At 47.1% G+C, this 21,056-nt stretch overlaps 4 protein-coding genes across 4 annotated transcripts; 2 read left to right on the top strand and 2 right to left on the bottom strand.

Moving 5' to 3' along the window:
* Nucleotides 1-1,355: 1,355 nt before the first annotated feature.
* On the bottom strand, nucleotides 1,356-11,310 carry LOC128315791 (uncharacterized). Its single transcript, XM_053223411.1, has 4 exons — nucleotides 10,860-11,310; nucleotides 2,834-2,954; nucleotides 2,066-2,094; nucleotides 1,356-1,957 (listed from the first exon to the last, which is right to left on the bottom strand). The coding sequence occupies exons 1-4, from the start codon at nucleotides 11,265-11,267 to the stop codon at nucleotides 1,415-1,417; spliced, it is 1,101 nt and encodes a 366-aa protein (XP_053079386.1). The 5' UTR covers nucleotides 11,268-11,310; the 3' UTR covers nucleotides 1,356-1,414.
* LOC106988066 (histone H2B type 1-C/E/F/G/I) lies at nucleotides 2,807-5,546 on the top strand. The gene is made up of 2 exons (XM_015086454.3): nucleotides 2,807-3,234; nucleotides 3,905-5,546. The coding sequence occupies exon 1, from the start codon at nucleotides 2,845-2,847 to the stop codon at nucleotides 3,223-3,225; it is 381 nt and encodes a 126-aa protein (XP_014941940.1). The 5' UTR covers nucleotides 2,807-2,844; the 3' UTR covers nucleotides 3,226-3,234; nucleotides 3,905-5,546.
* A 122-nt stretch (nucleotides 11,311-11,432) lies between the features above and the next one.
* On the bottom strand, nucleotides 11,433-12,730 carry LOC106988058 (histone H2A type 1-B). The gene has a single exon (XM_015086444.3). The coding sequence runs from the start codon at nucleotides 12,666-12,668 to the stop codon at nucleotides 12,276-12,278; it is 393 nt and encodes a 130-aa protein (XP_014941930.2). The 5' UTR covers nucleotides 12,669-12,730; the 3' UTR covers nucleotides 11,433-12,275.
* A 284-nt stretch (nucleotides 12,731-13,014) lies between these two features.
* LOC106988063 (histone H2B type 1-C/E/F/G/I) lies at nucleotides 13,015-16,299 on the top strand. The gene is made up of 3 exons (XM_053223249.1): nucleotides 13,015-13,645; nucleotides 14,300-14,418; nucleotides 15,394-16,299. Exon 1 carries the CDS (start codon nucleotides 13,065-13,067, stop codon nucleotides 13,443-13,445), a length of 381 nt encoding a protein of 126 aa, XP_053079224.1. The 5' UTR covers nucleotides 13,015-13,064; the 3' UTR covers nucleotides 13,446-13,645; nucleotides 14,300-14,418; nucleotides 15,394-16,299.
* Nucleotides 16,300-21,056: the final 4,757 nt, after the last annotated feature.

The following is a 21,056-nucleotide window of genomic DNA, read 5'->3' on the forward strand; positions in this document are numbered from 1 at the left end:
TCCCGTTGTTTCTGAAATCTGACTTCTGGGTTCTGTAGCCAAGGATTTACCCCACCAAGAGACTCCAGTGTTTGCTGAATAAATGCTGGTATCCCCATCCTGTGGCTCCGGCCATGGGATTTGTGTTTCCACTGACACGCAGAGCTGTTCGCTTGGTTCCTGAAAAACCTCCAGCCTTTCCTAAACCTCACGGCGGGATAAACCCGGGGATGAGGCTAAGAGTTCCCCATTACCGATGTCCCTAAGACCTGACTGCGCGTACAAATCCTGCATGGCGCTGGGGATCGTCATAGGACTCTGAATTTGTTTGAGCAAAGTTGGGAGCTGTTGCCTCCTTGGTTCTTTGAGGATTAACAGATTATTCACCACCACCTGTGAAAGCTCTGAGTCCTGCCTTAGAGACTACATGGTTCTCATACGGGGTGTAGACACATTCTGCACAACCTCGACTTTTCAGTCAATCACGAGCTGCAACAAGCGATTTCCGGGGGGGGGGGGGATAGGGGGGGGTGCTAAACATACTTAGCTCACTCCAGGCTCCAGGGTTGGTGCACTGGCGCCCCGCGCAGTTCTAGACAGGCTGCTGCCCACACTGCGGCTAGTGCTGCTGCATGAACTTTGGAACTGCTGTGGAACCCAGGTTTGGGGTACCGGTACCGACCTCCATTTCCAGCACAGAAAGGATGACGGTCTTTACTGGAGGATGTATTGCTCAGTAAAGAAATAAACGCACTGCCACCTTCACTGCTCCCACGCACGACTCAGCACGCCTTCATGAACATCAGTGTGCGCATGCCCTACCAAACGCAGGAACCCAGTTCGCTTCCTGTCATTTCAGAATGAAATGTGAAAACCCACGCCTGGGTTCCGGGTAGGTCCGGCATCAACTGCTGCCCTTTAAAAGTGGCATCTAGCCAGCTGCTCTGTAGATTTCCCAAATCCTGAGTGGTCAATTTCGGGATTGGAAGTAAATTGCCGCTACTACTTCGTAGACCGGGTAATACGCCAGCCCAAGGCGGCCATATGAGCCTTTCACTCCACATGGTCGAAGGCAGGAAGGAAAAGCCAAGACCTGTCAAACACCGTCCGCTGGAGGATGCAGTGCCAAGAGGCCTCAAAGGGCGCACTCGGCCTAATCAAGGTAAGGATCCCGAAGTTTCTCGTGTTCAGGTGGAGGCCAGAGTAGGAAACTGTAGAGTCAGCTCCCGCGACAGGTACCAATGCTACTCAAATCTTGGCAAATGCCGCCGCCCCTAGAGGTCCTCCCACATGTCCTGGGGGGGGGGGGGGGGAGAGATGGGAGAGGTAGTACTGCGCGGACATTACTGCCCAGGATACAGCTCTTTAAATTGAAACGAGAGGTGGCTCTGAAAAGAGCCTTTGGGTTTAAGGTCGGCGATCCTTCGTTAAGAACTTACGCCCTCTCGCCGCGGATGCGGCGCGCCAGCTGGATGTCCTTGGGCATGATGGTGACGCGCTTGGCGTGGATGGCGCACAGGTTGGTGTCCTCGAAGAGCCCCACCAGGTAGGCCTCGCACGCCTCCTGCAGCGCCATCACGGCCGAGCTCTGGAAGCGCAGGTCGGTCTTGAAGTCCTGCGCGATCTCGCGCACCAGCCGCTGGAACGGCAGCTTGCGGATCAGCAGCTCGGTGGACTTCTGGTAGCGGCGGATCTCGCGCAGGGCCACCGTGCCGGGCCGGTAGCGGTGCGGCTTCTTGACGCCGCCGGTGGCCGGCGCGCTCTTGCGGGCCGCCTTGGTGGCCAGCTGCTTGCGCGGGGCCTTGCCGCCCGTCGACTTGCGCGCAGTCTGCTTCGTGCGAGCCATAACGGGAAAATGCACACCAGACGCCCAACTGAAAGTCCCTTTGCGCTGGCTCTTATTTATAAAGGCAACGTCCTCCTGATTGGTCCGAATCTTCAAATTCCGCGCCGTGAATTGAGTAACCTGATGGGCCTTCTGATTGGTTGCAAGGACTCACTTTAGAAAATCTCGTAATCCTGAAATGTACTATGTTCCCAGAGTCCTCCGTCCTTTATTCAGCCTGTAGTTAACGTTTCACGGTACCTTAACTGGTTTTGTCTTAATTCTCTTGTCTGGAATGGAATTTGGGAAGAGACGAAAGTGAAACCTCTACAGTTCCTGAGCGGTTTCAAAAGCAGTCCGTCTGAACGTGATTGATCCGGTTCAGTACCGTCCTTTGTCATTTCTCAGTTTCTGAGCTTGAAGCCACGTTTTATATTAGCCAAGGAAGCGCCGTATCCCATAACTACCAACACACCAACAAACATTGACATCACTTCCAGACACTCTGCTCCTAGGAAACATAAAAATCTCACCGCTGTTGAAATGTGACGGTCCTTCGCTTCGTGAAAAAGCCTAAATTTTGCCGACTTTGAGCAAACCAAACTAGTAATGCCATGGCATAATTTTCTTAAAATCTAAATACTTAATTTTTGTGTTCTCTGTATTGCATTTAGTAACCGGGTAACTGCAATTTGGCAGGCAGATGTCATAAATTTGTCAGGTTTTTGTCTCTTTAGGTCGGGATCTAGGGAGACACAAGACTTCATAAACAGGTATTACTGACAAGATACACTTTTGCAGTTTTGAAAAGGAAAACTCTGATGGTGGAGAAAAGGGTCTAGACTTGCTTTCACACAAACGACCAATCAGAAAGTAGATTTAAAATCACCTTATTTGCATAAGGTGTTTCTACTGGCAGATTTGCTCCAATCAGGAGTTAAGATAGATTAAGCCGCTATTTGCATACGGGGCATATAAAAGTAGGCCAGCCTGACGCTCAGCTTTCAGTCTGTTGGACTTTTTTGCTACGTTTGTGCGCCATGCCTGAGCCAGCCAAGTCGGCCCCGGCCCCGAAGAAGGGCTCCAAGAAGGCGGTGACCAAGGCGCAGAAGAAGGACGGCAAGAAGCGCAAGCGCAGCCGCAAGGAGAGCTACTCGGTGTACGTGTACAAGGTGCTGAAGCAGGTGCACCCCGACACCGGCATCTCGTCCAAGGCCATGGGCATCATGAACTCGTTCGTCAACGACATCTTCGAGCGCATCGCGGGCGAGGCGTCGCGCCTGGCGCATTACAACAAGCGCTCGACCATCACGTCCCGGGAGATCCAGACGGCCGTGCGCCTGCTGCTGCCCGGGGAGCTGGCCAAGCACGCCGTGTCGGAGGGCACCAAGGCCGTCACCAAGTACACCAGCTCCAAGTAGACTCGCCAAGTAAGCGTCCTGTTACCCAACCCCAAAGGCTCTTTTCAGAGCCGCTCAACCTTTCACATAAAGAGCTTTAATCCTGGAGTGTTGGTAGTGTTAGGCAAGAGCCATGTGGCAGTTGAAATGCTTTTCTCGGTCTTTACTTTCCCATTCTAGTTTTCTCAGTAGCTTGTATTCATGAAACAGTATTAAGCAAGGCCTGAGCAGAAAAACTTGTTTCGAAAACAAGGCAGTGCTTGGCTGCTTAACTATTGAGAGTTTCAGGAAATGAAACTAACTTGGCAGATTTTTCGCCAGGGCTTGTACTGAGAAGTCTTGGGCTGTCCGGACGAGCCTGGACGAGTTCTACACATTGGCATCCCTTATAGGCAAGCCTGTGTAGAAAGCACAACGTGCTTGGTGAGTCTGAGTCATTGTTCAGTGGGAAACAATAGGATGCTATATACCTGATGGCGTGAGAAACTAATTTCCTAGTAAATGGAAGGGGTTGGGAGGGAAACCACTGAACTTAGAGGATAGATGTCTATTGAAGAATAACCCCAAACTTTAGTTGTTATTCTGCAAGTAATTGAGGCATTCCGTGCTTCTTTGGAAAAGTAAACAGGATTTGTAAGAGGAAGGAGAAGGTAAAGAAGCGGCAGAGAACAGCCTGGAAACACTGCCTCTTGTTTTGCAGTGATGTCTGCCAGCCAGCACAGGAGCCAGGCCTGGGCAGTCTTCCCTTAAGAGGCTTGATAAGAATCCTCAACAGAATACACTGTCGCCTATCCATTTACAAAATACCTTGAGACTCACGTCATCAAGAGCCCTTCAGTTACTGTCCTCACTTTTGGCAAGTCCACCCTCCTAGGCACTTCTCTGTTGGATCAGGGAGTGTGGAACAGAGGGTGGTGGTTAGTGCACGGGGTTCTAGGATCACAGATCTGAGTGTGCCTAACTTTCTCCCCTAAATGACGTGTTGAGGGGAAGGACTAGGGCTCTGAGTTTATTTGTTTATTTGTTGAGAGCCTCAGAAAGTGAGCTTCAGAGAGTGACAGGTACTTGGGGAAGAGCTCAGTGAGCAGGATAGAAATAATCTTTGACCTCACAGGGCTCCGAGTCTAAAATGGACATTTCAATAGAAGTCTCACAGACTAACAGAAAGGGGAAACCTCTGTCTGAAGGTCACTTTAGCATTGCCAAAAGTCAAATGGATTTAATCTTGACTAGGACAATGACAAGGGAAGAGGACGTGGCTAGAGGGAGAGAAGATTCGATGTGCAGGAAAAAAAAAACCACGCAGAGTTTGCATTTATGGACTAGAGTTAACAACAGGGGCTATATATTTATTTATGCTTTTCACCGGGCCATGTCTCATTTTGGGTTCACGGGGATTCTGTAGAAGTTCGGTGCCTAACTAAAACGTAGGATCTTACTGAAATGCAGAAAGGAACGCTATCATAGATCTTGTCCATTAATCTTGTTAAGGACTGGTTTTTGTGTACACCCTTGGGAGTGACAGACAACCTAAAATACTCACTGGTTAAAGTAGATAAAAGACGGTTTCTCTCTCATGAACAGGTGTATAAATGTAATCTCGGGCCTGGCATGGGGTCTTCCTAAGGAGCTCATCTCCCTTTGTGTAATGTGCGTTGACTCTGTCATTGGAGAATACTCTCAAATATATTCTGCTATTGAATTCTGCTATGGAGGACCAACCCAAGACCAACAAACTGGATGGCCACAACTCATAAGAAATGTTAAGTGGGTAATTCCTAAGTGAGAAACTTACGAGAAGTGTTATGTGGGTAAGCAAGAAATTGTATGAGATGCAGACAAAATTCAAAAGCTGTATTGACTAAAAATCATAAATTTGTTGCCTGTCAGACATGGTGCACATAGAGAAAGTAAGCAGAGCTCGTGTGCTACACGGAGATGGGAAGAGATGAAAGAGAGCGAGAAATGCCAGAATTTGCGCCACACCAAATATTTATGAGGTACTCAGTATTCAGTCTTACATTGACCACCCCTTGGTGACTTCCACTTTAGCCCCATTTGCCTTCTGCAGACAAACACCCTCGTCAAGGGCATGGCTGCTTGGGATGTCACGGGCAGCCAATACAGGAGGCTGTGTGCCCAGAAATGGCCTGCCCGGTAGTATAATTGAAGACATGAATGGGGGGTTTGGGGGTTCCTGGATGGCTCAGCTGGTTGGGCGTCCAACTTCAGCTCAGGTCATGATCTCACCGTTCATGAGTTCGAGCCCTGCATCAGACTCTGTGCTGGCAGCTCAGAGCCTGGAGCCTGCCTTGAGTTCTGTGTCTCCCTCTTTCTCTTCCTCTCCCCGCTGTCTCTCTCTCTCTCTCTCTCTCTCTCTCTCAAAAATAAATGGATATTTTAAAAAAAATTTTTTTAAAGAAGACATGCGGGTAATTTCCTACCTTTTTACTCTAGCTGTCATTCTTACACCTTGCAGCCCAAGAGGTCTGCTCCAGCTACAACTCTCTTGTTCACATTCTATCCTGAAGGAAGGAGAAACGGGCATCCCCACCATTTACTGAAATCCTGAGAATGGGGTAACCCGGCCTTTGCTAATATGCCCTTGGCCAAAAATACTCGATGGCCACACTAGCTACAAAAGAAGCCGGGGGAGTGGCATTACTACATAAGAGAGGAAAAGCCAATTTCAGGGAACAACTGTGTGGCTGTCCCTGCCACAGCTCTTACCTAAAGACAGAAGGTCTCCCTCTCTCTCTGCTCCTCCCCCGCCCATGCTCTGTCTCTCTCTCTCTCCTTCAAAAATAAATAAAAACATTAAAAAAGAAAATTTTTAAAGACAGAGGGAGACTGATGAGTTCCTACCTCTTCAGGGGGACACTGGAGCTTCCTGGTACAACACAACTGAATTGTAAGTATTGGCAATAATTGCTTCGGCTGCGAAGAAAATAAAATGGTACCAGTCTAGTTAGAATCAAATTTCCCCGTTGAGATGAACAGTGATCACCGCCACTGGGAAGCCGGGGCGAGCGGTGTGCGATCAGCACAGGCTTGGGAGATCACGAAAACACCTGGGAAGGTAGAGGGAGGCCAACAAGGTCAGACTCAAAGCCCATGAACAAGGTCAGGCTGAGTTTGGAGTCCAGTGACAGCCCACTGTTTCCATGTACATTCTGAGGGCCACCATCCGGTATACAAGTTCCAGCCTTACCTGCCTCGGGCTTGACTTCTGCACTTTTTACCTTGGTGGGTTTTCTCAACTCATTCCGAAGATATCACCATCAGGGTAACATTCGTTATGCACCGAACCTCCAGAAGATTCAGTCCTCGCCTTTTGTTCTAAAAAGCTCTGTTCTCTCATTTGGAACCTCAAATCTCTTACTTTTGATTTTAAGTACACTATCACACAATTAAGACCCTTTCCTGAATCAGGCTGGCAGTCCTCCATGAGCTTAACACTCGTCTATACCTGCCCTTGCCTCTTGGTTCACCATCCTCACTGTGCGCTCGGGAACCTGGAGTGATACTTTTTCAAAAAATATTAAAAACACGTGAATCAATGCTGAGTTTCCCTGGGAACCCCAGCTTGAGAACACAGAGGACCCTGTCCTCTGGCTGCTTGTCAGACCGTGACCCTGAATATGCTCCCAGCTTAGGACCTGTTCAGTCATCATTGTCCTCTTCTCTGTGGAATGATCTTCTCACAGATGCGTGCAGAACCACCTCCCTCCCAGGCTTCCTGCCTCTGCCTCGGTGGCACATTAGTGGGGGAGTCCTCCCCACCCACCCTCTTTAAGACTACAACCCTCCACCACCCATCCCTGGCAGTCCTTAATCTTCTTGGTCTGTTTCTTCCACCCCTGAATCTCTTTACCCACCAAAATACTGTGTTTGTTTATTTTTGTTTATTTCCTTCCTGTCTCCCACAACGACAGGGACAATGTCCGTGAGCCCCACCCCAAGGGAACCTTACCCACGTTACTCACTGCTCTATTTCCGGCACCTCCAATGACGTGGGGCGCGTTGTAAGCGCTCAAAAAGCTTTTGATGGGTGTTCAGATAAAGCAAAATTAAAATATGCATGTAACACACAATGGCCATCCATTGTCTAGCACCGGAGATAAAACCCATGGCTGAATTATCAAAATGAGCACCTCTGTGAAGTAGCTTACCTCACTATGCTTCAATTTCTTCGTCGTTGTATTTGCGCTAATAATGGCCCTTCACCCATAGAGTTATTGTGTGGATTAAATAAAATGATCTATGCAGGCACCAAATTACACTTTTGAACTCATGAAGTCATGGTTCTTTTACCACCTAGACAATTCCCCGAGACAGGGATTGTTAACATCTCTACCTGGCAAGTGACCTAAGGGAAACCCAGATGCCACCCAGAGCTTGGAACAGGCCACCAGTGGGTGTAGATTCAACCAGAAACACTGCTGCTGCTGATTGGCTCACCCAGCGAAATACAGCTGGGGGGGGCTCACCACTGTTCCTGATACACGAACCTCTGGCCTAGTCCCCGAACCTCTGGCCTAGTCCCCGAAGACGTTCAGGTCTGTAATCTTGAATTTGCAATTCAAACAAATGGAGTTTGTTACCTGAGCGTACACATTTTGCCTGTGGCCATAAAACTAGCACGTCTGAAGTATCAGGATATGAATTGCATTTAACCTCTAACCTGCACAGGTTTGCTCTTTTCTCCTTAAGTATAAAATGCTAAAAGGTCAGCTTCTATTTGCTAGACCTGTATAGAAAGAAAAGTGCGCCCTAATTTTTCTCCTGGAGCACAACTGGGACTACCTAAGTATAAAACAGAACCTGCTTAACTGAGAAACACACAGAAATTCCTATGTTCAACTGTTTCCAAGGCCTTGCATCTCAGAGCTAAAACCTCCAAGGCCCTACTTGATCTGGCTTTTTATCTCTCTGCCTTCACCTCCTCCTATTGTGCCCCGCCCATTCCATGCAGCGGGGGGGTGGGGGGGGGACACCTCACGACTCCCCTCCCCTGTCCTCTCCCCTCCCCTCCTTTCAAATATATGCTGAAATTGTACCCTTGTCTTCATACGTGCCTTATCTAAATTTCAATTCCCCATAACATTCCTTATTCCACCTTCATTTTTCTCCTTACCATCTACCACACTACCTCTGATATTCATCTGATTTGTTGTCTGTCCTTCCTGGACGTGTAAACTCCACGAGAGCTGAGAATTCTGTTTTGTTCTCCGAGCATTATTCCCAACGCACAGAACAGCACCTAGCACATTGTAAACTCTCAACAACTATGTGTGTGGAGTAGATAAATTTTTAAATTCATCAGTGTTGAGAAATGTTTGTTGGGGGAATCATCACGGATCATTTTGGGCTTTAAAATGGTAGACGTGTTTTTGTTGTTTTTTTTTTTTTTTAATGTTTTTTTTTATTTTTGAGACAGAGACAGAGCATGAACGGGGGAGGGTCAGAGAGAGAGGGAGACACAGAATCCGAAACAGGCTCCAGGCCCCGAGCTGTCAGCAAGACCCCGACGCGGGGCTCGAACTCTTGGACCCTGAGATCATGACCTGAGCTGAAGTCGGAAGCTCAACCGACTGAGACAACCAGGCGCCCCGGTAGACGTGTTTTAAAATATTGAGAGCGGAAATGATACGATTTTTTTTTTACAATGATCAAGAGGTACAGATAAAACATATTTGGCTACTGTTGATGATGTTGAAGCTGGTGCAGGGTATACAGAGTTTATCAAACCATTATTTCTTCTTGCCTATATTCTGAAATGTCACATAATAAAAAAGTTCGAAAAATGAAAAGAATAGCTGTGGGGGAGAAGATAAATTGACAAAGGCCACGGAGAAAGACCAGGTGAATACCCAAACAGCACTTCGAGCCCAGTGTTGGCCCGGAAGTCCAGGATGTTCCTTTTTGTAGCATCCCTTAAAATCTGGTATTACCAGGACACCTGGGTGGTTCAGTGGGTTGAGCCTCTGACTCTTGATCTGGGGCTCAGGTCATGATCTCACGGTTCATGAGCTGAGGCCCCTCCTTGGGGCCTGTACTGTCAGCACAGAGCCTGCTTGGAACTCTCCTCCCTTTCTCTCTGCCCCTTACCCCCACCCCACTGGTGCTCGCTCTCTCACTCTCTCTGAAAAGAAATAAACTTAAAAAAAAATTTTTTTTTAGTCTCGTACTGTCAGTTGCCCAAAGCAGCCCTGTCTCTCATCATAGACTCACATTGGCCCTATCCTCAGAAATTCCTACAAAAGCCAGATACTATTTGATTCATTGCAGCCAGGTTAATAGTTGTCAACCAAGCCAGAAAATCCATATATATATATATATATATATATATATATATATATATATAGTCTCTGAAAGCAAGCTACAAACCTGATTCTACAGATATAATTCCTTGCTAAACTGGGAGTCAGGACTTAAACAGGAGCTAACCACAAGATTGGAATTTATGTAGCATCTGGTCTTGACCCTAACTTCCTGTTGGTAGCATCTGAGCTTTCATAATTACCATTGCCTACAAGCACCCCATAGACTACAACTAAAATGGTCCTGACTGGACATCAGGCAAAGATATTTTTCACAAAACCTCTAATTGCCTCTAATGTGTCATCAATATTGAGATCACTGCTGTTAAATCAAACTATTTTCCCAGCAACTTGCAATTGATTTGGAGAACATTTAACTCTATGACATAAATAAGCATGCTGTTTGCAAATGATTATTCCTGGTGAAAGTTCACAGGTAGGTTTCTTGATGAGGCCAAAAATATCATTTTTAAAAATGGGCTTCTTAAACTGGTGTCAGTGACAAGCACATAAGGTGAACTTGGTACAATGCAGCTTCTGACCAGGCCTGGGGGGATGGGGGGTGGGGGGCACGTGGTGATGAGAATCTTCATCCCTACAAATGATGCCCTTGCTGGTGGGCACACCCTTTATGAGTCAGACTGTAGAAACCACCAGGACTGTTACAGGCTCTGTGACCAGTAAGCTCATTAGAAATCCTGAGTCTAATTCTTTTACAGTCAAAGATCAGGCTGTACTGTTCTGTTTTTACAAAAAAGCCAAAAAAACTCACTTCACACGATAAGGATAGGAATTAGTCAAATTGAGGTTTCAAACATGAAAAAACTAAACATGCCCACAGCTCCAGTTTTCCAACTGCAAATACCCAAACCGGTGGGAACTTTGTGTAAACAGCAAACGTACAAGCACCAGCACCCAAGCTCACTTTTTGGGAGTAAAGATCCCCAACTTCCACATGTCCCCATTAACCAGTCACATATAAAATAGTGGATCATCCCACTGCCAGGCCAGAGCAGCCCTGACTTCCCGAACTCACGTGCCCCTTCCCCGGAGCCAGAAGGTACTACCTTAGAACTTTTAACCACCTATCCACTCACTAGGCAGTTGAGGGTACACCTCAAGGTGCAGAATACAACGAGCAGTTTCTGAAGACAGCCAAACGCCATTCACCAGACCAACTTAAAGACAGAAGGCCAACAGGGCAATCAAGTCTCGAACATTAAAACCCCCAGACGGCTTCAAGTGGACAAAGTTACAGCAACTTTACAGAAAAAGTGGGTGGCTCTTAGAAGAGCCTTTGAGTTGATCGAAATCAAGAGTGGGAAAGCCTTACGCCCGCTCCCCGCGGATGCGGCGCGCCAGCTGGATGTCCTTGGGCATGATGGTGACGCGCTTGGCGTGGATGGCGCACAGGTTGGTGTCCTCGAAGAGCCCCACCAGGTAGGCCTCGCACGCCTCCTGCAGCGCCATCACGGCCGAGCTCTGGAAGCGCAGGTCGGTCTTGAAGTCCTGCGCGATCTCGCGCACCAGCCGCTGGAACGGCAGCTTGCGGATCAGCAGCTCGGTGGACTTCTGGTAGCGGCGGATCTCGCGCAGGGCCACCGTGCCGGGCCGGTAGCGGTGCGGCTTCTTGACGCCGCCGGTGGCCGGCGCGCTCTTGCGGGCCGCCTTGGTGGCCAGCTGCTTGCGCGGGGCCTTGCCGCCCGTCGACTTGCGCGCCGTCTGCTTCGTGCGAGCCATTTCAGGGAAAGCGAGGAGGTAAGCCAAACTGACCAGCAAGGCCAAAGGCGTTGCCTTTATATATACTCAGAAACATTCCGATTGGTCTCGCGTTTTTCAAAAGTCCCGCGCAATGAAACTATTGGCTAAAGAGTGAACGACCTGATTGGTGAATTAAAACAGACTCCGATTGGATGACTAGTTCATCATTTCAATCCCCTGTAATCTTTGTCCTAGTCAGCCATCCTAGGATTTAACACTAATATTCTGGCTCAATTCATCTCAAAACCAATTAAATCACTTGGAGGTCGGGGAAAAATGCCAATTCTGATTGAGGAGACCTACGTAATGGGGCCTAACGTTCCCAGGACCACGCTTTCATCACAGATTTATGTATATTTTGTTTCAGATGGTTATTTTTACTGAACTGAACCTTGAGTGGCCTAGACTGCCACTTGTGTCCACTGGGAAACCACAGGTAAAACGCCTCGTCCCGGAGACGACAGGAGATCACCAGTGCACAAGAAATGTTTGTTGGACTTCCTTAAGGTGGCCGAATAGCATACTGCTTCTTTCAATTCAGAATTGAAACAGCTTGCTCCGATTTTCGATCCTGTAGTTTTGCTGTTTAAGTGTCTTAAGGGACTCTAGGTTACCGTGCCCACCCGCCATTCTTCACAGGGTTCATTTATTAAACTATCCTCCTTACTTGTGTTTATTTAAGCGTTTTACTTGCGCACAACTTGGGAAACATGGGAGTCCAACCTATCCAGATAAGCACTAGCCCAATGCTGTACTTAAAACTGTTAAGCTTATTCAGAAGTCCCGTTTCCCAGGATCCCAAAGTAACGTCAACAAAATTGCAATGAATGAACTGTAACCAAAGGCTGCAACCATTTAAATTTTACGCAATTATGTTGCCTCGATTTGAGTTACAAACTCTTTCATGTGAAAACGTGGACGGCTCTGAAAAGAGCCTTTGGGTTATGAAAGTTTTTAGATTTAGTGCACACTAGAATTTAGATAGATTCACTTGCCCTTGGCCTTGTGGTGGCTCTCGGTCTTCTTGGGCAGCAGCACGGCCTGGATGTTGGGCAGGACGCCGCCCTGCGCGATGGTCACGCGGCCCAGCAACTTGTTGAGTTCCTCGTCGTTGCGGATGGCCAGCTGCAGGTGGCGCGGGATGATGCGCGTCTTCTTATTGTCGCGGGCCGCGTTGCCCGCCAGCTCCAGGATCTCGGCCGTCAGGTACTCCAGCACGGCCGCCAGGTACACCGGCGCGCCCGCCCCGACCCGCTCCGAGTAGTTGCCCTTGCGGAGCAGGCGGTGCACGCGGCCCACCGGGAACTGCAGCCCGGCCCGCGACGAGCGCGTCTTGGCCTTGGCACGAGCCTTGCCACCCTGTTTTCCGCGTCCAGACATGATGATGCTGTGACTACAGAGCCAGAAAAAGAAGAGACTGAGCCTATCTCGCAAGAAGCTAGACAATTATACTCTGCAGAGGTTTGGTAAAGCAGCCTATGCCGTTGCCCGAACACAAATTCTAGCCAATCAAGAAGCACGTCCAAAACAACACTGTTTCTAATTTACATAGAACGTTTACGGTAGAAAGGTCAAATTATTCATGGTTGAACTATGGGGAAGAGCCAATGAGAGTTTAGGATAAAGAACAGCCTATCAGAAGCTAAGATACTGAAGGGTCCAATCAGAAATCGTAATTCTGCGATCCCTAATTTGCATACACACCAAATAAAAAAGAGGTCGCTTGCTCGTAGGCGTATTTTCCTCCCGTTCGCCTAGGGGTGTTGTTGGGACGCAATGCCTGAGCCAGCGAAGTCCGCTCCCGCCCCGAAGAAGGGCTCGAAGAAGGCGGTGACCAAGGCGCAGAAGAAGGACGGCAAGAAGCGCAAGCGCAGCCGCAAGGAGAGCTACTCGGTGTACGTGTACAAGGTGCTGAAGCAGGTGCACCCCGACACCGGCATCTCGTCCAAGGCCATGGGCATCATGAACTCGTTTGTCAACGACATCTTCGAGCGCATCGCGGGCGAGGCGTCGCGCCTGGCGCATTACAACAAGCGCTCGACCATCACGTCCCGGGAGATCCAGACGGCCGTGCGCCTGCTGCTGCCCGGGGAGCTGGCCAAGCACGCCGTGTCCGAGGGCACCAAGGCCGTCACCAAGTACACCAGCTCCAAGTAAATTTGTTCACCGTCACAGCACCAACGATTTCAGGCTCTTTTAAGAGCCGCCCACATTCTCATTTAAAGAGCTGTAATCTTTCCAACTTCTGGAAACTGCAACTTGTTTTCGTCACGTTTAATTTGCTGAGTATTGGTAAACTCTGAATTTGGGAACAAAGGTAAACTTCTGGCGTGTGCGGACCATCAAGAAGCAAATGTGTAAGTAACTTGATTATGGTGCATTTGGCTTGGCTTCTTCAGACAACTGCTGGAGATAGTGGACCTAGGGTTGCCCCCACCTCGAGAGGATTTTTTTTTTTTTTTTTTTTTTTACCGCTTTTGGCTTCATTTTGTCCTCCGTTACCTTTGGGGGAATTCCCTTCAGGAAAACCTGGAGTCCTAGTTTTGAGTGGCCCTAAATGAAAACAAGTGTTAACCATTCTTGAGAAAAATGAAACCACTTTTTTGTAATTTGTTGGCTTGTGAGTGGCTACAGCGGCACCTAATGGCGCGACGTGCCCTCTGCAGCTTGACTTTCTAGACTTTTAGCGGATCTGCTAGTCCTCAAATCCACATCCTCCCGATTCCGCTAATTCAGCGAACATTTTAACGTAGCTAAACATTGCCTCTTGGAAAAGATCAGGAACTCTATCCACTGGGGTTTTCTACCCGGCTTAATATACGAGGGTGAAAGAGACGCTACCTAAAACTGGGTAACAAACAGGAGGTGGGGGGAGTCCCAGAGTTCTTCCGAAGCCTCCCTGTGTCCTGGATAGCCTTGTCCCCAGTTACTTCTTCATTCCCTAGGATTTGGGTTCAAGGAAGAGTTCAAAGGAATTTACATTTCTGTGCTTGTCCTTCGCCTGATTTCAGCCTACAATCACTCGTGAAACGAAATCTTCCATTGTACAAGCGAATGTCCTGAGAATTGAGATTAAGCAGCCCTTTACATCAATAAATACTATATGGAATATATATCACGGATATGGAAGGTAAGAATCACCTGGTAGCAAATTTAACTTTTCTGGCGCTGTGGTGCAGAGGGGGAAAGCATGAGCATTGGTGGTGTAAAACTGAGCTCAAAAATCTCATTTTCCACTTACTAGCTACACGTCTTTATCTACAAATGCCTACATGGTAAATTTCTGTGAGCATTAAATAAGCGGCTCCGTTTTGTAAGGGGGCTTGTGAAGGTTCTCTCGGTCCCACATGCAATTAAGGCATTGAGTTCTAGCTCTCCAAAGCTAATTTTAAGTACATTTAGAAAATAACATATTCATGAGAAGAAATACACAAGCAGAAATGGACACCATAAAGGGTGTCCAAAGATACAGTCCTGGCAGCCTGTTTCAAGGCTACGTTTGAGCAAACTTCTTAAACCTTCTGTGAGCATTTCCTTGCCTCTAAAATGGGAATAATAATTAGTGCCTACTGCATGGCATTGCTGATGATCAATAAAAGATCACAGTAAGAGCGCTAGGACAGTCCCTGCAGAGGGGAAAGTCATCCAAGATGGCAGCTATGGCTAAAGCCTCTGATTGAAGGAGTAGGAAAGGTGCCCATGTTAGTATCTGAGTCCTGAGGCCTTGAACAAGGCAGAAGACCACAAAAGTATAAAGGCATGGGACACCAGGTAGGGTTCTTTGTCAATCTAAACCCCTTCTAATAGTCTGAACCCCTCCTTAGAATCATCTCTCCACCCTGAACTCTTTTAAGGACAACCTAGTGCCTGTGGCTGTGAGACTTCCCCACCTCTGCCTGCCAGTTCAGGCAACACGTGCCTAATTTTCCAGGGACTTCCTCTTGCCTCGCCTGAGCCAGCGGCACCTCATTTAACAGTAAGGTGTGCGTTGGAGTACGAGGAAGGGACGCTGGAAACACACAAGAGCCGTTAGTAACTTTTTTTCCCTTTTTTGTTCCCATGCCTCCTGTTCTCTTTGCCTAACTTCGCTGTGGTGTCCGGCCAGAACGAAGAATCATCTTCAGAAAACCAGCTGGCACTCTTAAAGTTAGAAGAGAATCACGACATTGCTGCCTGTGGTCCTTCCCAGACAAGGGAAAGCCAGGGCCACCCTACAGACGGCTGTGCTGTTGCCAACAACTTCAAAGACAATCAATCTCATTTCAAAAAAGAACGATCCTCGAAGGAAATACGGATAACCGCAAAATAAGAAATCTTTATACCAAATAAATGTGGTCCTTTCTACCAAATAAATTTAATTAACTTTTAATATTAAGGAAAACTTACTATGCTGACCTTACATTTCTCATTTTGACACAGAATACAGAGAAAAGTGGCCGGGACTAACACTATTCTTAGATGAGCATCTGGGAACCACTGATTTGTTCAAGTCCCTTCATTTCAGAATTTTAAAAAATGTCTCTGAATCAGCTCAGCTAATCAGAGAAGGGGCCCGGGTTAAAACAGATTTCTTGACTATTTCCCCTAAAATTATACCTACTTCTCACTTCCACATGTTTGAAGACTTATATTCTATTATTGTAAGTAATCCGCACACATATTAATATCATTAGCAGAATATTATGAAGTAATCCACACAATGAAAATTCTACTTGATCTTTCATATTCCAGCAAAGCATCCTGTAATTTTTTTAAGGCAGTCAACAAAGCAACTGTCAACCAATAGACAGATGAATCGTGACATAATCAGGCATGATCACACGCTCTAACATTGCTATGAAAGCAAACGAGCTTTAGCCACACATGACAACGTGGCAACTCAGAATAAAGCAATTCCCAGAAACCAGATGTGATCTAATACTGTGTCAATCCATTTAGGCTAATTGTGCCGTGATAAACAATCCCCAGATCCCAGTGACTTACTACAATGAAGGTTCTTGTTTTGCTCATGTTTATTGACTGTGGGTGAGTTACTGCTCTAATTCCACCTGTCTTCAGCCTAAGAACCATGCTGGAGGAATAGGGACAGATCACACAATGGCTTACTGAAACGACACATGTCATTTTCACTCATATTCACTGCCCATAGCAAATCACATGAGCAAGCCTAATGCCATTAGGGCAGGAAATAAAATCCTCTCACCAGACGGAGTTGCAAATGTCTGGAACGATAGGGCATTCTTCCACAGATACCATTTTTTGATAGCAAAGACTAAGCACCAAAGCCACATATTATTTAGATTTCAGTGCATGTGTGATTTTAAAAGGATAAGAAATAAAGGCAAGAAAATGACAGAATTCAAGACTGTGGCTATCTCTGGTGGGGTTGAAGGAGGAAAAAATTAGGCCAAAGCAATGGATTGGTAATATTTGTATAACCGGGTTGGCAATTGGGTTCTTTAATGTTTATTTATTTTTAGAGAGAGTGAGAGACAGAGCGGAACGTGAACAGGGAAGGGGCAGAGAGAGAGGGAGACACAGACTCCGAAGCAGGCTCCAGGCTCCGAGCTGCCAGCACAGAGCCCGATGCGGGGCTCGAACTCACAAACCATGAGATGATGACCTGAGCCGAAGTCGGACACTTACAACTGAGCCACCCAGGTGCCCCAGCAATCGGGTTCTAATGTGGTCATCATCATATTATCCTTTATAACATGTACACGTAGTTCAGATATTCCTTTGTATATATTGAGAATTATAAATTATAAAGCTAATAAAGGAAAATGTGCAATTATATTGGTGGAATCACCTCACGTTCCACAAAACAACAGAAGCCTCCTAAGCTATTAAAAGTTGCCTATACTGGGTTTTGTTTATAAGAAAGAAAATCACCCCTTAGATCCCAAAAGTCTGTAGAGGCCCACAAGGACAAAGCAGGGCACTTTGCCAAAGTCACTGCTGATACACACAAAATGTGTATTTCAATGGATCCTTCTAGAAATATTTTTCTTTTCTGCAAGGTTGCTTGTGTAGCCTTTTTCATTTCATTAACTGTAAATCCGTTTAACCTTCACTTCATTCCTATCTATTCATCCAGGCACTTGAGAGTTTCAGTACAGTTTCACTCTAATGGGGAAAGAGATACACATGCACCATTGAAATCCAGTATGCTAAGAGCAACAACTGATTTTGAAAAAGATAATTGTTCCACAGTGAGAAAAACTGTAGGGAAAGACAAAAGGAGACACAACTTTGCACAGCTCCCTGTTGTCCAGAGTAAAGCCCAGATCCCCGTCACGGGCCTGACAGGCCTCCTGAGCCTGGCAGTGAGCCTCCTGGGCAAGCATCCGCTTAGGACTCCCAATACGGACTTGACTTATGCTCTTTGGACACCCTTTATGGTGTCCATTTCTGCTTCACATTTCATGGGCGGGGGTGGGGGGGTGTTGACTTCCCAAATAGACTGCAAGCTTCTCAAGAGCAGAGAAAACAGACTGGGGGGCATCAGGGGTTGGTATGCCATCACAGACAGCCTCCCTAAAAGGATATTTGACTTAAAAAGTGAAGGAGGTGAGAGGGATGCCTCCAAGGATCTGGTAGCTGAGAGGCCCATGTAGAAAGAAGAGTCTTTAAAAGATCTGTGTACTTGGCCTATTTGAGAAAGTTCCAGGGCCAGTGTCACTGGGCTAAGAAGGAGAGGGAGAGTAGACAGTTTGAAGTAACAAGGGCCAAGAGACTAAGGACTTTGACTTTCACTTTAAGTGAAATGAGAGCCGTTGGAGGGTTTTCAGCAGAGAGGCGACTTGATCTGATTTACTCTTTATTATAATCCCTGGCTGCTGTGTGAAATATAGGAGAGAGGAAGCAGATGGGGCTGCAGGAATAACGATGGAGTGACGGCCGCTTGGCCAGAGCAGCAGTGATGGGAAAGAGCCGGAAAGGGAAATGCTAGCCTTCTTGCTGTGTTTTCCAGGTACAGCTGACAGGACCTACTATGGACTGGAGAGTCGAAAACAACTCCAGCTGAAAGGTTGGACTCGCCGTTTTCCAGATTCAAGATGTTGACGAGAGAGGCTGGTCTTGCAGTGGTGGTGTCGGATTTGGAAATGGATATTCATGGACTTCCAAATAGAGAAGTCAAGTGGGTAGCTGGGTCTCTGAGTGTGGAGTTCAAGAGAAGTCTCTGGGCTGATGACTTAACTTCTTCTACATTATTGTATACACGGCATCTCCACAACAACAGGGGAACACCAGCTCAACAGATCAGAAACGGGTGTTCTCAGGGTCCACTTTCTCAGACCAGGAGCTGGTGAAGGGAAGGGAAGAGAAAAGCAGCTTCAGACACAGAGCTCTGAATGATGGCCTCCACAAACAGGCCTCGGGAGGCCTGAGAACTCACTGGAATTGCATGCAAAATATATGGGGAAGTTGTCCATTTTGAGAAGGGTGCCTATTATCTATTGGTGGATCCCCAAAGTGATCTCCCGTGGTTCTAACTTCAACAGATTATTTGAGTGAGAGCTCCACTGTCATTGCACACTCTTATGACTGAGGGCAGCTGTCCACATCTGTAAAATGAGACTATTTTCTTCTGCTTGTTCTGAGAGTCACAGGAGAAAGGCAGAATTACAGAAACACGTGTAAAACCATCAGTGATCTATCCACATATCATGAATACAGAGCAAACACTCCTTACTTATCTGACCTAGGACTCGGTTCTTGAACTGCTTCTCTTCATTACCAACCCTCTTTCCTAAGAGATCTCATCTTCTCGCATGGCTTTTTCACTCTCGTGGCATCAGGGCAGTTATACCCTGACAACTCCCAATAATGTTTCCAGCCCAGATCTCTTCCCTGAACTGCAGATTCATATATCTAGCTAACCTAGTTCCTACCTCCCTCTTAGAAATGTAATAGGTATCCCAAATTCTGCATGTCCAAAGCTGAACCTGTGATTCTCCCCAAAACTTGTTCCTTCTATATTCTTATCCATTTTAGCGACTGGCATTACCATCTTCGATGCAGTGGCTAAAATCATTGGGATTATCCGAGAGTGTTCTAATTCTCTCATACCCTACATTCACTAGCTAACAAGAGGGCCAAGGGCAAGTTGTCCAAAATAGACGATGGTGTATTATTTTGAATTGAAGCTACGTGGGAAGAAGCACATGCAAGGACACTTAGACTCTCCTCGGTCCCCTCAAAATGTGGAAATAAAACTACCATATAAAAGGAACCCCTCACTGAACTAAGTAAAAACACATCATTATCACCAGAAATAGGAACTTTAAAGCCAAGAAAGCTATAGAAACAATCCTGGTTAATTTCACTAATGTACTACGTCAGGCCAAATTCCTCTTAAAAGTCCTTACTAATTAAAGCTCTCAAATGTGTGTTTTTAATCCTGTCCATTCCTCACGAATGCATTTTCTCTGTCTAGAAGGTATAAAAACTGCTCTGCATTATTCATTTGTTTGGGCCTCAAATTCCTTACCGGACCTCTGGACGCAGGTAATAAAACCTTTGGATTTTTTTTTTTTTTTTTCTCCTGTTAGTATGTCCTCCTGTAAAGTTTAGTCCAGCTGGAAGACCCTGGAGGAAGTGGAATACTTCTGATGACATTTTCGGGTGAAGGAGGGGTGGTCCGGAGCCAACAGCCAAAAAAGAATTCTTGAAGACACCTTTGGTGCAAAAAAAAAAAAAAAAAAAAAGGTGATTTTATTAAAGCAGGGAACAGGACCCTGGGCAGGAAGAGCTGTCCTGACGGGTAACTTCTTATATACCCTCAGGATGGAAGGTGGTCAGGGATAAAGTTTTTAAGGAATTTTGTCAGCAAGGTTTCCAGGACCTTGAGGGACTAGCTGTTGCTAGGGAAACACCATTTATCACTGTGTAGTAAAACCTCAGTCATGAGACCCTTCAAATATACATCAGGGGGCCACATGCTTAGAGTATGATTGTCAGCATATATCTTGGGGCCGTTGAGATAAAGGAAGTTTCCAAAGGAATTTTTATAGGTTAAAGTAGACTTACAGGTTCAGGGGTGGGGAGTGGGGGGCGGTCAGGATAATAAGCCAAGGTGCTCTTTTGCCCCTAGCAAAGTGTCATCATCCAGCCAGCTGAGCTCCTAGAGGGAGGTCACTGCCGGTTTCAAGGACCTGCCAATGGCTGTAGGCAATAAGGGAATTTAGTTTTTCGCTTGCCTTAGCTTCCCACATCACTATGGCAAGCGCTTACACCCTTCCTTTGTTCTAGGGTAGCCAGGAGTGTCCTAGGAATGTCACATATATTCCACCTGGGGGCGGGGGAGGGGTAGCCTGTATTTTGCCCTCAGCTCGCTCCACGCTCCTCATCACTTCCCTCCCCACGCTTAGCAATTTGGGGTGAAATATCCTGATGCCTATATGTACACGTTTTTAAAATGCCACCACATCTCCTTAAAATTAGGTGACATTTACATATTGACCATTAAGTAACATCCTTATCTCCGTGAGGTTTTCATAATACGTCATAAAACGTCGCCCGCTAGGCCACGCAACACCTGCCAGATCTGACCCCCCAGCCGCCCAGCGCACGACCCCGGGGCCTTCGGAACCGCGGAGCGAGCCTGGCAGAACGCAGCCCAGCCCAGGGGCGGGGCGGAGGCGGGGCCGGAGGCGGGGCCAGGCGGGCCGCGGGAACGCGTCTTTGTTCCGCAGCAGTCCTCCCGCCGCCGACCCCGCCATCTTGGACGCGGGAGCCCTGCAGGGAAGGCGCACCCGCTCCCTC

Source organism: Acinonyx jubatus, chromosome B2, assembly GCF_027475565.1.
Source record: "Acinonyx jubatus isolate Ajub_Pintada_27869175 chromosome B2, VMU_Ajub_asm_v1.0, whole genome shotgun sequence".
Lineage (NCBI taxonomy): Eukaryota > Metazoa > Chordata > Mammalia > Carnivora > Felidae > Acinonyx > Acinonyx jubatus.